This window comes from Geospiza fortis, unplaced genomic scaffold (genome assembly GCF_000277835.1).
Source record: "Geospiza fortis unplaced genomic scaffold, GeoFor_1.0 scaffold157, whole genome shotgun sequence".
Lineage (NCBI taxonomy): Eukaryota > Metazoa > Chordata > Aves > Passeriformes > Thraupidae > Geospiza > Geospiza fortis.
This window is the reverse complement of record NW_005054314.1, coordinates 2,217,363-2,236,147: the sequence shown is the minus strand read 5'-3', so window position 1 is coordinate 2,236,147 and position 18,785 is coordinate 2,217,363. Positions and strand designations below refer to the sequence as shown.

Here is an 18,785-nt window from a genome sequence, read left to right as displayed (position 1 = left end):
TATTTCCATTTTGTTCATTAATGCAGAGGTAAACCCTCACCCTCTGCAGAGGGGAGGCTGGAGCACCCTGCACAGCTGCTCTCAGGCAGGAACAGCATTCAGCACTTCAAACTGCAGAGAGGCTCCAGGGACAGACAGACAGACAGACACCTGCGCACCCACTGCCCTTCCCAGTGTCCTGGCACAGCTCCCCAGTGCCAGGGGAGAGGTGAAGTCCCCAGACACAGTTCACAAAACACACTGGAGAATTAACCCTCAGCCCTGCTCTCACCACAACACCCCTGGAAGTATTCTTTAAGAACGTTGCTCTCTTAATCACTACCATTTTTCTCTATGAAAGTTTTGTTAACCAAGTTTCTCTTCACCCTGCTGTGGTTGCTCTGAAAAAAGGATTGGTTTTTTTGTTACTTTTTTTGCAAAGTAACAAAACCAGTTCTGCTTATTAGCATGTTCTTGTAGAGATGTAGTTTGTGAAGATCTGCAGGAACAAAGTGATAGAGGAATAAAAAGAGATGAGGGGGGAATCCCCAGCCCTCCAAGAGACTTTACCCCAAACGGAAGACAGCTGTGAACCAGGCATGGCAGCAACATTCCCATCAGGATGTCAGGTCACATCCAGGCCCAGGAAGGCTGGGAGAGAGCAGGGACCAGGCAGTGCCAGCTGGGCACAGGGCAGCCCCAGCACTGGGGCTCAGGCTCCTCCTGGCTGGGGCAAGTGATGGAGACAGGAACTGTGGCACAGGGTGCTCCACTGGGACAGGCACAGAACCCCTTTCCCACCCTACAACTCTCCAATCTCACTAAAAGTTATGTCTGGTTTGGATACAGTAACAAACATTTTGTTGCTTTTACAACCTTTTGGATATCGTAAAAAATTACCTGCAACTTTTCCTCAATCTGGTTGCAATTTCTTCTCCTGGTTGGAGATAGGAGCTGTGATAAAAGTCTCAAGTTGTCAGCCAATATGAAGGTTATCTTCACTTGGTAATCTGCTAGGTGTCAAGAATTATACTGAAATAGAATTAAAAAGCCTTGGTTGTCCAAAAATGATATCTATTAAAAAAATACAATAGGGGCCAAAGATAACAGAAAAACTCCCTGTATTTTGAAACAGTGACATAAATAAAATACCTGAATCTCCACCAAAGATAGTAGCACCAGAAACAGAAATAATGGAATGAACACCCAATGTTTGGACAAATCAAAGAGGCCAAATTCAATCAGTAAGTTACCAAAAATTATCTAACCAGAGCTGACTCTCATGCAAAGCCAGGGAACTTTCTCCCTAAATCCTATGGTACTAGAATGAAAACAGAATTAATTCTTTGACTTTGCAAAAGCTGCAAGGCATCCCTTATAAAATAATACTGATTTGGGCTGCCTGTACTACTAAATAGGGCTTTACATTGTGTAATTGCCAGACTTGTCCTTTGGAAACAGAGCTCTTTATAATCAGCTGTACCATGAACATCAGTTTATTTAATGATGTGTACCTGAGCCAAGACATGGCTCATTCAGTCCAAATTCCTGTAACATGCACCCTCCTTCACCTTAAAATTGTGTGGGGAAAGTCTCTCATCACAAGAACCATTGTTCTGAAATTCAGAAAAGAATCACCCCATTCAATGTTACACAGTGAAGGAGGGTCCCCACTCCTCTTCCTCACCAACTCTGACAGGGATCAGGGTGGGCTGATCCATCAGATCTGTACTTTTATTCCTAGACCACAACACCTTGAATGCCTTGACCCAAAATCATGTTGGGTCATTTCTGACATTTTCCTGGAAAAAATTAATTATCTCACTCTGCAGGCAGGTGAGACATGACTGCATTTCCTGGCTCAGGCTGACCACACTAAGCAATTTAAAATTGAACTGGGGGAGTCATAAGGTGGCTGACCCAGGGTTACAGGACTGGGAAGGCTGCTGACAGCTCGGTGATAATAGGAATGATAATTAATAATAATTAACTGCCATTTCAGAGAAGATGGGCACATGTCTCATACCACGCAGGAGGCAGAGCCTGAGGAGGAAGCACACGGTGGCCAGGGCCCAACGTGGCAACTGGTCAGAGCATCTTTGCTCTCCAGATGTGAGTTACATCAGTGTAAAGGAGATGTGGAGCTGTCATTGTGTGAATGTTTGTGGTTGGTACAACACCAGTCGTTACCCACCCCCAAGCCTCACCCTGCCAAGTTACCACAGTTTTGGTTATACATCACTGAGTGCTGTGGTTTGGCTCCATGGAACACTCCACACATGATTCTTATAAATGAATGAGAGATTAACAGCAAATCAAATTCAAAAAGAAAAGAAGAAATTTGACTTTCCTTGTGAGTAGGGACTAAGAAAAAACTAAAATACATACATATATTTTGAACTTTACTAATGGATCAAGTGGCCTGCATTGAATGCTGTTAACTACAGAAACAGCATGTGGAGAGAAAATGCTTCTAAACTGTCTAAATCCACAAAATCTGTAGCTCTGTCACAATCTGAGACAAATCAGTATTGTGCCAGAACAAACACAAACAGCCTATTTCTCTTTGGCTAACTCGACACAATTCCCAGGAAAAGCCAACACAAACAGCTGATATTGCATCATTGGCAGCCTCTCTGCTCTACAGGGCACCTTTCTCTCTGTCAGATCTACAAATCCAACCCAAGTGAGTTTTAACTATGCAGTTAAAAGTCAGTCTGAAGTAGATGAAGCACTGCAAGGTTAAAAAAAGAAATAAAAGAGAGAATTTGTAATGAAAGCAGCTTTAAATAGAATATGTGCTTCTTTTACTCCACAGTATTTCAACAAACTGCTTTCACCACACACAAGCTATTGATATGAGCAAGAATAAAAGGGTCCCTAACAAGAGAAAGGACCAATAGTCCAAATCTGTAGATTTCTCCAGTTACAAACATTTACACAATAAGCCCTTAAACTGTAACACCATCAGTCCCTCAAACAGGATGGAACTGACAAGATACTGTTTTCACTGACAATGCCACTTCCCTAATCCACGCTAGGTTTCACAGAGCACTTTGATTCTTGTCTGTAATGGAAGAATTCAGTTGAAAAAAACCACCCCAAGAAATCTGCTTTTCAAGATTCAGAAGATTATAAACTGGCGACAGAAATAATGGAAAGACAGCTTTTGTCAGTTGATACGTAAGAACAGTTGTGTAAAAGACAGCTCAGCGCTTTAAGACGAACAATAAAGAGCAGGCTAAATATAAGATACGCCACATCTTTAAGTGCTTTTGTGCATGATATGAAAAACAAGTGGATGTGGTTTGCTTTTTTTGCTTTTGGTGGAGTGCAGCAGTTTGAAAAGAAGAAAACAGAATTTAAGCCTGTGAAAAGAGTGCGTTAAAATAATAAGAGATGGGTGCATTTGTCACTCGAGAGCTGTGGTTTAACTGCTTTTCACAAGGCAGCAGCCAACTGAAGGCTTCCCTGGTGGCAACATGGCCTGGCAAACAGGTGCCATGTGGAGCTCCTGGCCAGGACACAGGGGCTCAGCTCTCCATCATGGACCCCCCAGTGCTGGGCAGCTCAGGATCTGAGGGTGCTGCAGCCCTGAGCCAGCCCAGCCCTCCCAGGAGCTGCAGGAACCACAGCACAGGCTCACACCAATGTCCCACAGCACAGGGCCCTACAGACGGTACAGGGGATTTAGGGACAAAAGCCTAAGGGCAAAGGTACTGAATGAGCAGCGTAGAGAAGGGCTAGATGGGCACAAGGAGAGCATCCCTGCTAAATTTCTGAGAAATCATTTGAGCTGTACCCACAGCCCACCAGTCTGGGAACAAGCTGCTGCTGTGTGCACGGATCTCTCACCTGCCATCACCCACCTCAACCAACAGGAAACTCTCTGCAAGCTCATGAATCCATTCTCCCAGGTCCTGTTGTATTACATGAATGCCTTCACAAAGTAACTACCAACTTCACATCTCTCCTTCCTAATTTGAGATGTTCTAGGCCTCCAGAGGTTTTATTACTTTTATTTCATTAGGTTCTTTTAAATAGCTTTTCTGAAAAGTGCAGAATTCAAGCTGTTATCAGCTGAACACAACTTTCACTTTTAAAGCTGGCAACTGCAGCTTTTTCTTGGACAAAAACTGTTAATATACACAAAACATGATGACTTTTCCTCTTATTTTCCAATCAAAAAACTGCTGAGAAAAGCTCAGCAGAAACGACACAGTCAGGTTTGGGAAGCATGATGACATTATGGAATTGTACACATTCTCTCAAGGACAGGGACATTTCTGTCAGCCAGCCACCCAACCACACTTTGGATCATTTTTCTGGGCACAATTATAGCTTCTTACCACTGTACTGCCACTATGATTTACATCCATAAAACCTGGCAGTAGCTCCAAAAAACCACAACAAAAAGCAGCAACTGAATCTCTAGCTGGAAGGCACCATTTGCAACAGTTGTAACAACATCTAACTGGTAAAAACTTCTAAAGACATATGAAAACTGAGATTTGATCAAAGAAATGGATTAGAGAAAGAACAGCAACATGAAGAAGGGATACAGGAGAGAATGACAGCTGAGGAAAATGGCAGGCACAATTCACATGGAATTGTTACTTTTAAAAGAGAATTATTATTGAACAGTATTGTCCTGCATTACCTTGTTTTCCAAGTATGTCATCATCCACCTCCATCAAAAATATGATCACTTTTGGATGCCAATGAATATGTATGAAATTAAACAATCTCAGGACAAGAAATTGCATAGGATTATGAAAAATGAGGCAATGGCATAAGCTACATTTCAGTATCACAAATTAGTCAAAGAATATTAAATTAAAGCAGTTAAGTAGGAATGAAAATATTTCTTAAAGAATCAATTTGTGTTTTATCAAAAGAATTCTGAAGCACAAATTCACAATTCTGACAAATGCTTCAAAGAATGAACAAGTCCTTGATGTTAATCAGGCTATAATTAAAAAAAAAAATCTATAGGTAAAAAAGTAGCAGAGCATTGTTGTGAATCAAAGCAGCTCAAAAAATCCAGTATGTGTAGGAAGTTAATTGTATTGCTGTGCTGAAATCCCACACAAGGACAAGTGTATGGGTAAATTAGGGGGGAAACAGAGGGGCAGGCTTTAAAGAGGTGCATTTTTAGTTATACTGAGAATAAAGATGGGGATTTATGATCTCTAACACGCTACAGGAATCAGTATCACACCATCCAAAGGAGAAAAAAACAAACAAACAAACAACAGCCATCACTAACGTCTTACATATTGTCTTTGGTTGTTTAATATCAAGAAATACTTTTTACAGAATATGTGGAAACTATTCCTTTGAAATTCATTCTGTGTCAATACCTTCCCTGTGGCCTCTCTGGTAAACCAGAGGACAGGCTTTACTTTCTCTGAATAGTTTGCTTTTGTCTACATTTTTATCATCTCTCTTCAAAACTCCAATTTCTTCCATTTACAGGCTTTTGTACCAAAGCAGTTTAACTAGAACAGACTTTACATTGTATAGTGAAGGTATTTTTCTTGCATTATAAACTTAGAACTTACTAAAACAATCTTCCACAAGATACTATTGAACTTACAGCAGGATTTAGAGACAGGAATAATGAACATTTGCAATAATCATAACTAAAATGATAACCAACCCAAAACTCCTAAGGTTACATTATCAAGGATTAAAAGTTTTCTCTCTCTAAGATCTTAAAATTACTGCTTTAAAAAGTCTTGTATCAGAAAGGAGTTTTCAATTCCCAGCTGGAGGTGCTCAGTAGTTGAGGAGAGGGGAATGGGAGGGGATTTTTAGGGTTTTCCCCTCATTCCCTTGCTGTCTGGCCAATTAAGCTCAAAATGCTTACCAGGTGTATGATCAATTTATGGAATGGAAAGTAGCATACACAATTAATGGTATTTCCATTGGACTATGTACAGCATCTCCAATGTCAGAATCAAAAGCATTCTAAGTAAAATCAGGTAATAGTTATTAGGAAAAAGAAACCAACAGAAAGGTTATTAATACATCTTTAAAAAACGTAACACAAAAATAATTAACCACTGCTTTCTTGGCATGTAAAAGTTCTATACAAATTTTAAAAATTTTATTTGCAGGTACTAACCTCTTCAAAAGCTCACTCTGTATTTACACTAATTCTTTTAACAAGTTTATCTCAAATTAAAGCATATTTAAAACAATCATGATTGCATTAACTTTTCTGCTTTAAATTATTACCCAATTAGTGCTTTATTCACATTTTAAAAACTTGTACAATTTATTACAAATATAAAACAGTGCAGTTTTTCATACATTATCCCAACTCTGAGACAAACACTTAAAAGACATGGAAAAAGATTTTGATTTCTATAAACATAACATTTGCATTACTCATACCCCTTTCTTCACTGTCCTCCCATAACCCCCAATTTAAAAAGATCAAACATACAACATACTGTAGGTTTATTTTTATTCAAAAAGTTACTGTCTCAAGACATAAATACAAATCAGAAAACAGTACAATTAGGACAATAGAATGTGGAGGACAACAGGTTAAGGTAAATATATAAAACATTTTTAGCTGGTTGAAAACAAAGCTGTAAGAACTGCTTTCACAAAGAAACACTCCTTCAAGAGTAAGAAAAATCAACTTAAGTTTAAAATCATATATACAGTCCTCTCAGCAGTTCTATTAAATGCAGTGGTGTGGAAAACAATATAGGCAGTACTTTTAGACATGAGAGTATTTATTTATGTAAAATGAGTTAGGCAGATCTAGTTTTCATTTTGTTGTTACCCCATGACCTAGTAAAATAATTATATTTTATCATGATCCTTTAGATAATCTATGGTTTTTGGCTACCACAGCCGAATGTTTAATTTCTGAGTCTAAAAACAGGAAGCCTTTTTGTATTCACCCATTTGGGGAGATTCTTGTATTGCAAGCGTATTAAGGCATGGAATGATTAAAATAATATACCTCAAGAACTGAGAGACAACTGACAAAAAATATACATATGTAATATAAGTTAATATTTCCTTTAAAATGATGTCTAGCTGCCTAAGCCTTGCAAAATGAGTCAATGTCAAAATGGCATAGATCCACTTTCTGTTTTAGACCAAATTTAATTTATTTGTGAATGGACACAAAATGAAATTTAAAGCTTAGCTTTTAAAGAATATTATGGGTTGTTTATGAGTTTCTATTATCCAATCTAATTTACATATAGAGGAAATGTACTGTAACCTGTTAGAAGTATCTTTAACCTGAAGACTGCTTGCAAAGACAGATAGATAAAACAATATAAAATACAAATTTAAAAATCATTTTTAAAGCATGAATTCTCATGCTCTTCTATTTTTAAACATTGTTAAACTTTCAATATATTTCTGAAACCTCATAATTTTAAGTTGGAATTTAAAAGTAAGAAAAAACTAAACAAACTGCGCAATTATAAAATCAGCACCAATTTATATATATATATAATTTTATTTAAAATTTAGATCCCTATTCCCACACTCTAATAAGCTGTATAATTTTTGTTTAGAATTTTTCTGCAAACATACTACAATAAGCTTCTTTTATTTGGAGACAAAATACAGTGGCACTACTGGAAGGAATTTCACAACATTACATTTTTCTTAAAGGACAAGCAAACTTTCAGGGTTGGTAATGGGCAAGCAAGAGTGAAATCTGTTACGTTCTGGTAGCTTATAGCTTATGGACCTTTCTGAGAAGGCTAACATGAAGCTTTTGGAATAAAAAGTGTGTTTTAGATTAAAAAGCTGTTAAAATTCTGCTTTATGTATTTTTTTCCATAATTAATTGATACAAACCTTCTGTTGCTGAAGTTTGCATTTCATTGAAAATACTGACAACTCTTCTGGTTCGTTCTACACTGTGAGAAAACCAATCCATCTACTATTACAGCTCATGGACATGAACAGCAATCCAGCAGAGCTCGTGATTATTTAGTATAGCCAGCAAATGTATAGAGAGGGGCTCAAATCTGTACCAAACACCTCTCAGACTGTTAAGATTAAAACTCAGAGGGAATACTTCTTATGATCCAGAAATAAACTGATAGCACATAAATAAAATATTGAATTTTTTTCCCAACAAAAAGTGTAGCTTATCCTCAATTGTTTACTTGTCCTTTACATTTCTTTTTTCTTTCAGGCAAACAAAACTGCCCCTTCAATGCACTTGATCTTGAAAGCATGTCATTCTCCTTAGAGAAAAATCTGTTCAGAATTTCACTGTATCTACCACAATTTTGTATTGAAAAACTTCCTCTTCCACTTAGAAAATGACTTCACCACTGATTTATTTGCTGCTCTGGTATTAAAACATTGACACCCCAAGAACCTAAAAAAAAAGTTAGAAACGGTGTCAATTTGTAGTCTAATACACATTTAACAAATAACAAAGCAATTAGTATATAATTTAAGATTAAGACACTTCAAGATATGTTAAGGCATTATTAAGTTTATTTTTCTTTCAAACCAGATTAACCACACTTCTGATTTAGATAATAATATGAAAAGGGCTCCTCATTCATTAGAAATATTTTTCTCACACTTTAAATTAACTAGATCCAGTAGGGATAAAGCATGTGTTTTAATTATTTTAGGTAATAATTGCAGACGAAATTTTAGTTAGGTGCCTAACTCAGACTTCTTTGACATTCTATTGGCACTAACCTGAAATCAAATGTGTTATTACCAGCTACTAAACCTGGGACAAAACACTCCAGACACTGGCTGCTGCTGTGTCTGTGATCACAGAAACCACAGGCCATCCCACATCAGCCAACCAGGACACAAATTTAACATTTCCTAGGAAATGTATTCACTCTGTCAGGAAGACAGTGAAAAAAATCAAACAATCATCAGGTAAAATCAAGCAACTGTACTTCAGGAGACAGTGTAACTAGGGAAAGCAACAAAAAATCAGTTTCCACTCTCCATGTGAGAACAAGCTGTACAGCTTTCTATGTCAATGGAAGTATGTTTGACCACTGATGTGCCAAAAAGAAGATCCAGATTATGTGACTGTCCTAACATCTGTAAGACTTCATAAAATCAGCAAGAGTCAAAACAGACCAAATTTTCCTGAACCTTGACAATGCTGTTCATATTTATCCGTTTACAAACCCATTTTTACTGTTCTTTGAATTAGATTCACTTTGGGTGCCTCCTATAACAGAGCACACAGACAGAACTGCCTCTGGTGCCAGCAGTAACTGGGCATATCCGACTAGAAGTCTAGTCATAAACCATGTGCATCTGAATAAATTAAACAGCTTTATTATGTCTACGCCCATTAAAAACAAGTGCAACAGCTCCAAGAATAAGGGACCTCTGAAATAAATTATAAGAATAAAGCAAATTAACTTTATTCTGAGAACTTTCTGCATTTATGCGATGACCGCTCCCGCGCACTGCAGCCGGCACGGCGCGGCCGGGCGGGAACCTCAACCTGCTCGAGCGGCCCCAACGAGCGTTAGAGCTGAAAGGGTTCTCTAATCAATTAAATGCAACCTGAAGAAGGCCAAGGTTTCAGCATTGTCAGACTAAAAAGTGACTGGTACTTCAGAGATCAGTCCAGGAAAAATCGAGAAGAGGAGGGGAAGAATTATTGTAAAACAGAATGTTAGAGAACAGGCGAGATATTTTCTTGGTGTTAATTCAGGAAAAGAACACACAACAGCCAGACACACAGCCTATCTGATTCATTATTACTAAAGCAAAGCCCTACTGGTACAAAATATATGGATTTGCAATTATTAAAACAGTATTTAGGACTTCTTTCTCCCATAAACAAGAACAGGTTCACGCTGCAACAATACTGTAAAAAAATACATAACCATCTTCCAAATTCCACCAAGCTGTCCAAGATTCCCAGGAAGCCTTGTTGTACTGTCCTCTGCTGGCTTGCTGCAGCTTGTTATTTCCAGTGTAATTTTGTACCAGCTACCCAAGGTCAAAAATGGCTGCATACTTTACAAGTGGTTCAAGACAGAAGGAATCCCTCATGCAGATTTTTAAAAGAGAATAGAGACTGCAGATTTATCAAGTCGGATAAAAGGGCAACTGCAAGCAGAAACTACAGACTTCGGATGTTTTGGACCTAAAACTTTATATGGAAAGAAAAAATACCTCTCATCTCTATAAACAGATATCTGTATTACCTCTTATTTTCTCCATTATCTTATGCACAAAAGTAAATATGCCAATTTCAAAAGAAACCCCATAAAATGCAAACCATCTAATGCTGACATTTGGTAATGACATCAGAGTCACTGAACTAAGCTCAGCACAACAGGAAACTTGCCTTTAATATTGTGTATGCACATTTCTTCATTTTTCTAATGCTCTTTGCTATCAGCCTCTGCTACAGTCTTTTCCATAATGAATGTTTTTTCTGCTCAAAATCATTGGCTTTTAACTTTTACATAGCTATATAGAGATATTAAGAACAAAAATCCCACAAAATTGCAAGGAACACTGACTATCCTAGAATGTATGGAGCTGAATTACTGTACCAGTCTGTCTAAATAAGCTAACAATCACAACCTGAAGATTGCATTCTTTCCATTTAAAATCTGAAGTAAGAGAGTATGGCAACTTTAAGACTGATTTACATTACTTTCCCCTTATGTAAGTGAACCTACCGATTCATCCATGATTGAAGCGGGGTCAAAGAAATCTGGTTTTAGTTCCGTTCGTTCTCTCCTGTTCTTTGATGGTGGCTTTAGAAAGCAAACAAACAAACAGGTTAAGTGCAATTTCACCAGAAAAACAGAGGTTTTACACTGTAGTCAGTGAAGCTGAACTCTCAAGGGGTAGAAATTCACAAGGGATAAATGTTATTAGTTACGACAGGAAGTGTTCTTGTTTTTGTAAGGCAGTTGGAGCAGATGGCTCTTGTATACAGACAACAGCACAGCCCTTTAGCAAGGCAGAAAGCAACCAGAAGGATTTTTCTTTTATAAGAAGGAAAATTTAATTCAAATACCTTACTTTAAAGGCAGAAATACAAATCCCAAGACCACTAAAGAGAAGTAAATTTCTTACTAGGTCTATGTCCATGGTGTCAAAATCCATGCCTTCATTAAGATCTTCAATCCGCCCTTCTGATGACATCATCACATCTTCAACAATTGGCTCTTCATCATCTTCCATTAGACTTGTGCCACGTCGACTGAAATGAAAAGCAATACTGTTTAGCACTAAATCAAGTTAACTTCCATCTATTTGAAAAGCTAATGCTCAGTAAGGGACTCCTAACAAATGATGATTCCATTAGATAAAAAAGAAATGAAGTAATGAAATGAATGCACAACTGCTACTAGAGAAAGCTGGTATTTAACCAGAAGATACTAAGAGAGCGTGGAACAATGCCTAACAAAGATCAGTTTAGACAACTGTAGTACATTGCTAAATGGGTATTCTGACAGAGTGTGAGAACTGGTAAGCAGATCTACTCTATACCTAATTTATGTTTAAGTGACAAAGAATTTAAGTTTTGCCACTTAAAAAAAATTGTTTCTGCCTTATGATAAGGCCAGAAAGAATTCCTTTGAAATAAAGTAGATGTGTAAAACCATTACAAATACTCTCACACAGTCCTTCATCCTCTCTCCTCATAAAATTCTACATGAAACATCAGATCTTATGAGAAAACTAAGGAGTCATTCTAATTACACTAATTGGTGTCACTGTATTAAAAAAAAGCCACCACTGAAACTATGTTACATGAAGTACCGGAAATAAAACAATCAAAAGTAGGGGAAATATGTAAAGCTCCTCAATACATGGGTTTTTGTTTGCAATGTGTACTTTTTTTCTGCAGAACCACACTGTCCTTAAGAAGGCAGAGAACTTTTGAACTTAGATGTATCCCTCTTAAAAGATACAGGTGTTACCATTACATTTATAAACCCTCCCCTCCCTGACCCATGGAAGGAGCATTTCACTCCACTCACATGGCGTGTTGCAAGTTGCTTCTCAGCTTGACGTAGTTCATCGCTGCCCTCTCCTGTTGTTGTCGCGCGGCTTCTTCCTGTTGCCTTTGAGCCAACATCCACGTTACTTGCGTGCTTAAAAAGACCATTATTCTATTTTAAACATGTACTGGTTTTGTGTATGGACACTAAGACAAAGCAGACCTACTGCTGTACGTACTTGTAGTCGAGCGGTGGTTGGTGGTGCTCGGGCTGCATAGGATAGACACCCATGTAGTTCTCGTCGGGTCGCAATCTCTTGGGCTCCCTCATTATCGTGGAGGTGAGCTGAGGTGTCTGCATCATCACTGGGGTGTGCATTGACTGCTCCCTGTTCAGCCACATACTGTCACTACTGCTGCTTTCTTCAGCTGGAAGCAAACACAGCAAGAACATCTGTGAAGTGTTTTTCAAGCTAGTCTAAAAGTGAATGCTGAAACACAAATTAAATGTGTGATACAGAGAATCAATTGCTTTACTTTTTGCCACAAAGTCTTACATGTGCCTCAAAGGGCCTGGATTTATAATCACTGGCTGGAGCATTTCTATACTTTTCTATTGTATGACTCAACACGGTATAGTGCCCTTCTTTTGTGAATCAAATGAATACTTTTCCCACTAAGACACATACATGATCAGAAGTTAACCTGTTCTGAAAAAATACATAAAGGCATACCAATACAGTAACACCAAAAAACCTGGAACAATGTGTGCAGCTTATATGAATATCTATTCTAGTAAAGTTTAAGATGAGAGAAGTTCTACCTTCAGGTACTTTCCGCTTGCCTGTTGCTGGCTTTGTCTTCTTATTTCTTACTGTCGATCCTCGACTACTGATTCCACTAATCACTGACATGGTGTCATCATCCCCACCGGCTAATAACGAGTTCCGGTAGGACATGAGAGGAAGCCACACATCTTCTCTTCGTAGAGACATCTGAAAGGTCATGAACTTCTCCAAGTAAACATACCTTTAAATGAAACAAGAAATACAGAGATGCAAAGAATCGGTAATAAAATGTTACCATGTCAAGATAAGTAACTACTGAAATTATCAGCCAATGTTTCTCATCTAGTTAACACAAAGGCCTGACAACAGCAAATCTGGAACACAATTTCTGTTTATCCACCATAAAATGAAAAACAACAACAATAAACACAATTTACCTTCTGCAAGTATACTTGACTACATTAGTGTAAACTTACCTTGATGTGCCAAAGATTCCATTTTAGATGAACACAATACACAAATATTTATTCTGATGCACATCTTTTGTGGTTATCATTACAAATGCTAAGAATATTAAGAAAATACTTACACTGTTCTTTTGTCTTGTCTGAGAAGTTTCGAGGAGAACTCACTGAGAATGTCAAGAAATGCCAGATTTAATGGTGGGTGGCTCTCACCTTGTGGATTAGGCTCCTTAAAAGCAAATTCTATGCCATCCCTAAGAACAAACAAAAAATTACATCAGAAAAAGAACAAACAGAAGTTCAAAGCACTGTGAGCTACCAAAACCAAGTCCATTTCCTTTATGTCAAGAAAGCATTAATTTGATGTTTCCATATTCCAGCAAAAAAAGTGAACATTAGTTATTGTTTTAATCTAGACATACTCTTTCTGTCATGGAATTTCTACCTTGCATTGCAGGTTTTCTGCATGAGGCCAACATAATCACCGCTGACAATGAAGTGGATCTGTTCTTATTGTTATGGACCAGACATCAGAAAGGCTTTTTCATTATAGCATTAACACTGCTATAATTTACATGCTTATACAATGATGCTGGAGAACACCAACAATATTAAACATTAAGGTTTTACTCAGAGACAAAACTGCAGTCATCCCCTAACTAATATATGGGCTATATCATCTCTAGGGCTGAGGCACTTAGTATTAACAAACTCATTTTCAAAGACTAAGAAGATTATTTTATGTTAGTCAAGAAGTGTTTACAAAAATGGAAGTAATACAAAGCACACAATTACTTGTGTAACATAGCAATAGCTTCTCTTGTTTTCAACTGATCCAATCCAAATGTTAAAGCAAAACGTCGAGCAAGCTCCTTTATGCCACTGAACGTTGGTGATGATCTGTCAAAATTATAACCATTTTCTTGAATCATTTCATTGAAGAGCTGCATGGAATAAAAAGGGAAATTTTCATGTATTAAAAGATTATGTCAAACTTTGGACCAGAGATAAGTTTCAGTTTAAAAGTATGTTTCACAGGTTTTTCCCCCGACTCGTAATCTGACAATACCAAGAGACAAACATGGACATTTTGGACAATGAAGTCAAAGTTACTCTTGAAGAGTCTGCACCCTAGAGATAAACTTTGAAATGCACTGATCAATCACTCATCAAACTGTAGATATAGTGGATGACAGATTTCAGTGCTTCACTAAAACAGGTGTTCTGAAGCTGAGAATACAAAAAATTAGTAGGATTTCCTAATTACATACACTAACAGAGAAGAAATAAACAGGGTGATCTTCACCTGGTCCTCACTAAAATACTTCATCAAACTACTAGTTCCCAATTTATTTTTTTTTTTTACTTCTCAAAATACAAGTATAAAAAAGAAACTCTAAAATGAAAACGTGTTCAGGGAAACTGCCAAAGACACCAGAAATTCTGTCACCGATGAGATTTTTAAGTACTTATCAATAGTTGTCAAAGCCAAATACTCTGAACTTCAGTCTTTTCTTTTCTTTGATCAATCCTTTCTCAATCCTACTGAATTCAACCATAATTCACTTTAATAATAATAATAATAATTTTTTTTTATTTTTGACTAACACACCCTTCACCCTTTTGTATCACAAAGAATGAAACAAAGAGTGTTTAGTTACATATTTTACACTGCAGTTCCACCAGCTACTTAAAAGAGTCATGCTGCTATCAAAAGGAAAGGCCTCATCCTGCCTTGTTTGGGCAATATCCATACTGATAAACCAGTCCTTACTTTAATAAGGACTATTTCCATTTGGCCTCCACCAGGTTCAATATCCAGATCCACAGTCACTAAGTAGCTTTATAACCTTTAGTCAAAAATCAGGGATAGAGAAAATGCATTTGGGTAGATTTTCGTTCATGGATAGCAGTGATCTATGCTAGATTACAGTGTTTTGGAGATATATGTCTCTACTGTTCTGAGCCTGTGAATAAAAATCCATGCAGATGGTTTATGTCAGCAGATGAATCAAATGCTAACTTTAACTGAATTAATCAGGTTTCCACATAAACTTTACTGAAGAGAGCATTAAAGTATGTTTTATTGTCAAACGTGTGAAGTCTCTACTAAACATTAAGAAATTACTAAAACTTCAAATTAATTCTCAGAATAGTTTAAAAAACCCAAAACCAAAACAACACACCAAAAGCAAAACAAAATCCCCAAACCCCCTACCAAACATGCAGGAAGTATTTATCTGTTCACAAACAAGTACACTGGCCATTTCACAATATATATCTGAATACTTTGCTTAAACTATTGTTTTAGAGTTATGAAGGTTTCATAGAGTTACATTCATTTTGTATTTATTGACCTCTCCTACATTTTTTGTGGTACAATATTTGGTAAGTATAGGAAGACTTCTGGTAGTTTTTCACATAGCTGCAGAAAATGTGTTTCAGTTTAGACCTACTTATCCCTATCACCCACAAAAATTTCATCATCAATATCTGAAACTAGTTACTAAACAACAGGATATCATCTACAGTATGGAATTTCATGCATAAAAATACTGTAAACTCTTACCTGCTGCAAACTAAGAATAAGTGTTTTAGCACACTGGATTTTGTCTATCTGTCTTGTTTTACTCATCGTTTCTTTAATAATATCACCATAGTCATTGTAATACTAGGAAATACAAAACAAAAAAAAAGGTTAACTGCCAATGTTAGTTGAAAACATTGCAACTACCGAATACTTCTGAAAACAAAATCTAGGATATGCTCTTTTAAAAAGAAAAACCAAACATTATCTAAAGGAAAAAAACCCCAACATGTTCACGATTACACCAAAATTACACCTTAAACCACCTCCAGAATAATAATTGAAAAAAAACCTAAATGCAGAAAGAATAAACCCACTTTTCATTCTTGCAGTGATCATTCCTTTAGAGGCAGAACGACCTATTTATCTTCAAGGCCATGACATATTTGTTAATGACACGCATTCATCCCTTCAGGGTACAAGATTAGAATCTAATCCTTTTACTAACTCCTGTAACTCTGGTGGGGAGTTTTATTTTCTTTGCTGAAAGGATGCACTTACAAACAGCATCATAGGCATAATTTGTCCAACAAAGACAGCTGTCTGTTTTTTAAGTATTTCAGGTTTAAGAAAGACCCAATTAGTTATTTGGAGAATCAAAAATATATGTAGGGCACTCAAGATGGATAAAAGCAGGCTGCTGAAATTTTAAGTTTTTAAGGTAATCACCAAGGAGCAAAGCTTTATCATGTTCACAAAATGAGAACTCATATTAGTGTGCAGCTGTGAATCCCATGAGCCAGGAGAGGTTTTTATATTTAAGTAAGATTGGAACAGATATAAAGATAATGGGGAGAGGGGACTCAAATTTCACTTTTCTTCTACAAAGTTTAAACTTAAATTACTGGATGAGACTAGACATTATGGAGTTGATCTTGGGAAGAACATTCTCAAAAGGCCTACTAAACTAATAAGTGAATTAAAAAGACACCATCAATCAGAATAAGAAAATAAAACTAGTTAAAACAACATTAAAATACTTAGTTTCCCTCCTTGGTCCCCACCACTCACACAACACTGGAACTGTAAATCTCATCTCAGTAATTTTTCCCCCTATGTACAAAAAGGGCCTACAACTCTGGAGTTTTGAATTCTTCACATTTTGAACCTGTTACCTTGCAAGGTAAAAAACAAGTAATATTTAAAAGTCCTACAACTACTGTATTCTAGTAGTTTTATGAAGTAGCACTACTAAGCTTCAACTTTACCTTCATATATTGCTTGAAAATGTCTGCAGCTGTGTTCATTTCCACCACAGTATACACAATGAGCTTACAGAAAGCTGCAAGCAGGTTTCTTCTTTTGTGCAATGCTTCAATTTTGCTGGCTTCATCATCCTGCTGTCCATCTAGAAAGAGTTCAGAACAGGAAAACTGTCAGGTTTAAAGATTCCATGTTTAAACATTTATATATAAAACTGATATGGGCTAGCGGTCATGATTCAGAAAATCAGATCTCAGTTGTGATGGCAATGCACTTCACTGTACACTGATATGTCTGTTACCCTGATACAGAGATAAATATTTGAGCCTATTAAATCAAACCTTTATGGCAATTATCCTACATGTTCCCAATACAGAAAATCCTTTAATCAGCTGCTGACATTTAAAAGCTACACCTACCTTTGTGCACATGCACACCTCTCAATGACAAAACAAAATTAAAACAAAAAAATAACCAGGCAAACAAGAAAAAAAAAAAACAACAAAATACCACCACCACAAAACCCAGAAATGCACAAAGAAACAAAAATATTAGTTAGAAAACAAAAAATAAAAAGGAAATTTAAGTTTTGTACAAACCCGCACTATTATTATCATCATCCTGATCAATGAAGACATGATCTAAAATAAAACTGAGTAGTTCAGATTGCAAGGAAGAATCAGGAGTGTAAACAAGTGGCTCCAACATGTCACGTCCTCCTGTCATAATCTGATGGCTGAAGATCATCAACACATCACACAGAATTGTGAAAGCCTGTTAAAAAGAAACCTTAATAAATACTTGTTTGGAAAGTGGATTTTGTTTAGAATAATGTATTTGCACTTGACAAAATACTCAAGGTCTCAACAGCATACACAGGCCACTAAAGTACTACACAATTACAAAGGCCAACTGAAGTCAAAATGTGCATAGCTTCACACAGTAGATTCCTGTATCAAGACTGGGTCTCCAAATAAAAATATTGCACAGATGATGCCAAATTATATGTGAAAATATTGCAAGACTAAAACATGAGAAGCCTGAAACTCCCAAATTCTACCTGACGGATACTACATTTCGTCACTAGAGAACTTCGTGGACTCTGACCATAGTACAATCTCCTTTTTGCTGTCTTTTTTTAAAAATGTTTCAATCATGTTTAACATGTAACAGCTGAGATTATCCAATCCCTTTAAATCCTAATGTCCAAAAACGCAAAAGTGCAACCAACTTTTTCTTTTGCTGGCTAACTTGTACATCTGATATCAGATTTAAATGTCTCTACTCCACTGCCCCAGAAGGCTCAAATGTCTTAGTACCTGACACAGAGACTGACATTCTTCAAACTAGCAGACCTAGGCAAGAAGCTGCTTAGTGCTGCACCTTCTCTTTGGTTCTAATCTCCCAACTTCCATGAAAAGGTCTGTTCTCTATCTCCCCAAAGTGAGTATTACTAATTCCTGGTCACAAAAAATACATGTGCTCCTCTGAAGTCCCTTGTGTCCTTCCAAGAGATTAGAGAAGGGAAGTGGAACCCAGAGGAAGTGGAACATTGTACCTGTGTGACAGGTACCCTGTGTAACCAGGCAGCTCCAGTTTCTACAGTGTTCACCAGAGTCAGAGTCATACAGCCTCTTAGAGAGACCTACTCAGAGCTTCAGTAATTTTTGTTACTAGCACATTCACGCCCTACACCTTGTGACTATTACACTAGATAGCTCTTTGACATAGAACATGCCTATTAAGCTCCAGGAATATTCTTGTTCTAGCAAGAGGTTCAAAAGCTGCAGTTGTGCGACTCAGTGGAC

The 18,785-nt window shown here is 37.1% G+C and overlaps 1 protein-coding gene across 3 annotated transcripts in view; it reads right to left on the bottom strand.

Annotated features, from left to right (window-relative positions):
• Positions 1-6,069: 6,069 nt before the first annotated feature.
• The window catches only part of STAG2 (stromal antigen 2), a 71,380-nt gene continuing 58,664 nt past the window's right edge, over positions 6,070-18,785 (bottom strand). Inside the window, exons 24-34 of one of the 3 annotated variants that reach the window (XM_005419818.3) lie at positions 17,577-17,751; positions 16,983-17,122; positions 15,757-15,858; positions 13,983-14,131; positions 13,313-13,441; positions 12,759-12,964; positions 12,175-12,364; positions 11,976-12,089; positions 11,065-11,191; positions 10,662-10,739; positions 6,070-8,353 (exon numbers count right to left, since the gene is read on the bottom strand). In XM_005419818.3, the coding sequence (XP_005419875.1) occupies positions 8,330-8,353; positions 10,662-10,739; positions 11,065-11,191; positions 11,976-12,089; positions 12,175-12,364; positions 12,759-12,964; positions 13,313-13,441; positions 13,983-14,131; positions 15,757-15,858; positions 16,983-17,122; positions 17,577-17,751 (1,434 nt within the window). In that variant the 3' untranslated portion in view covers positions 6,070-8,329. Of the gene's footprint in view, positions 8,354-9,817; positions 10,124-10,661; positions 10,740-11,064; positions 11,192-11,975; positions 12,090-12,174; positions 12,365-12,758; positions 12,965-13,312; positions 13,442-13,982; positions 14,132-15,756; positions 15,859-16,982; positions 17,123-17,576; positions 17,752-18,785 lie in introns of those variants that run through there. The other 2 variants (XM_005419819.3, XM_031056090.1) reach the window with 2 other exon arrangements.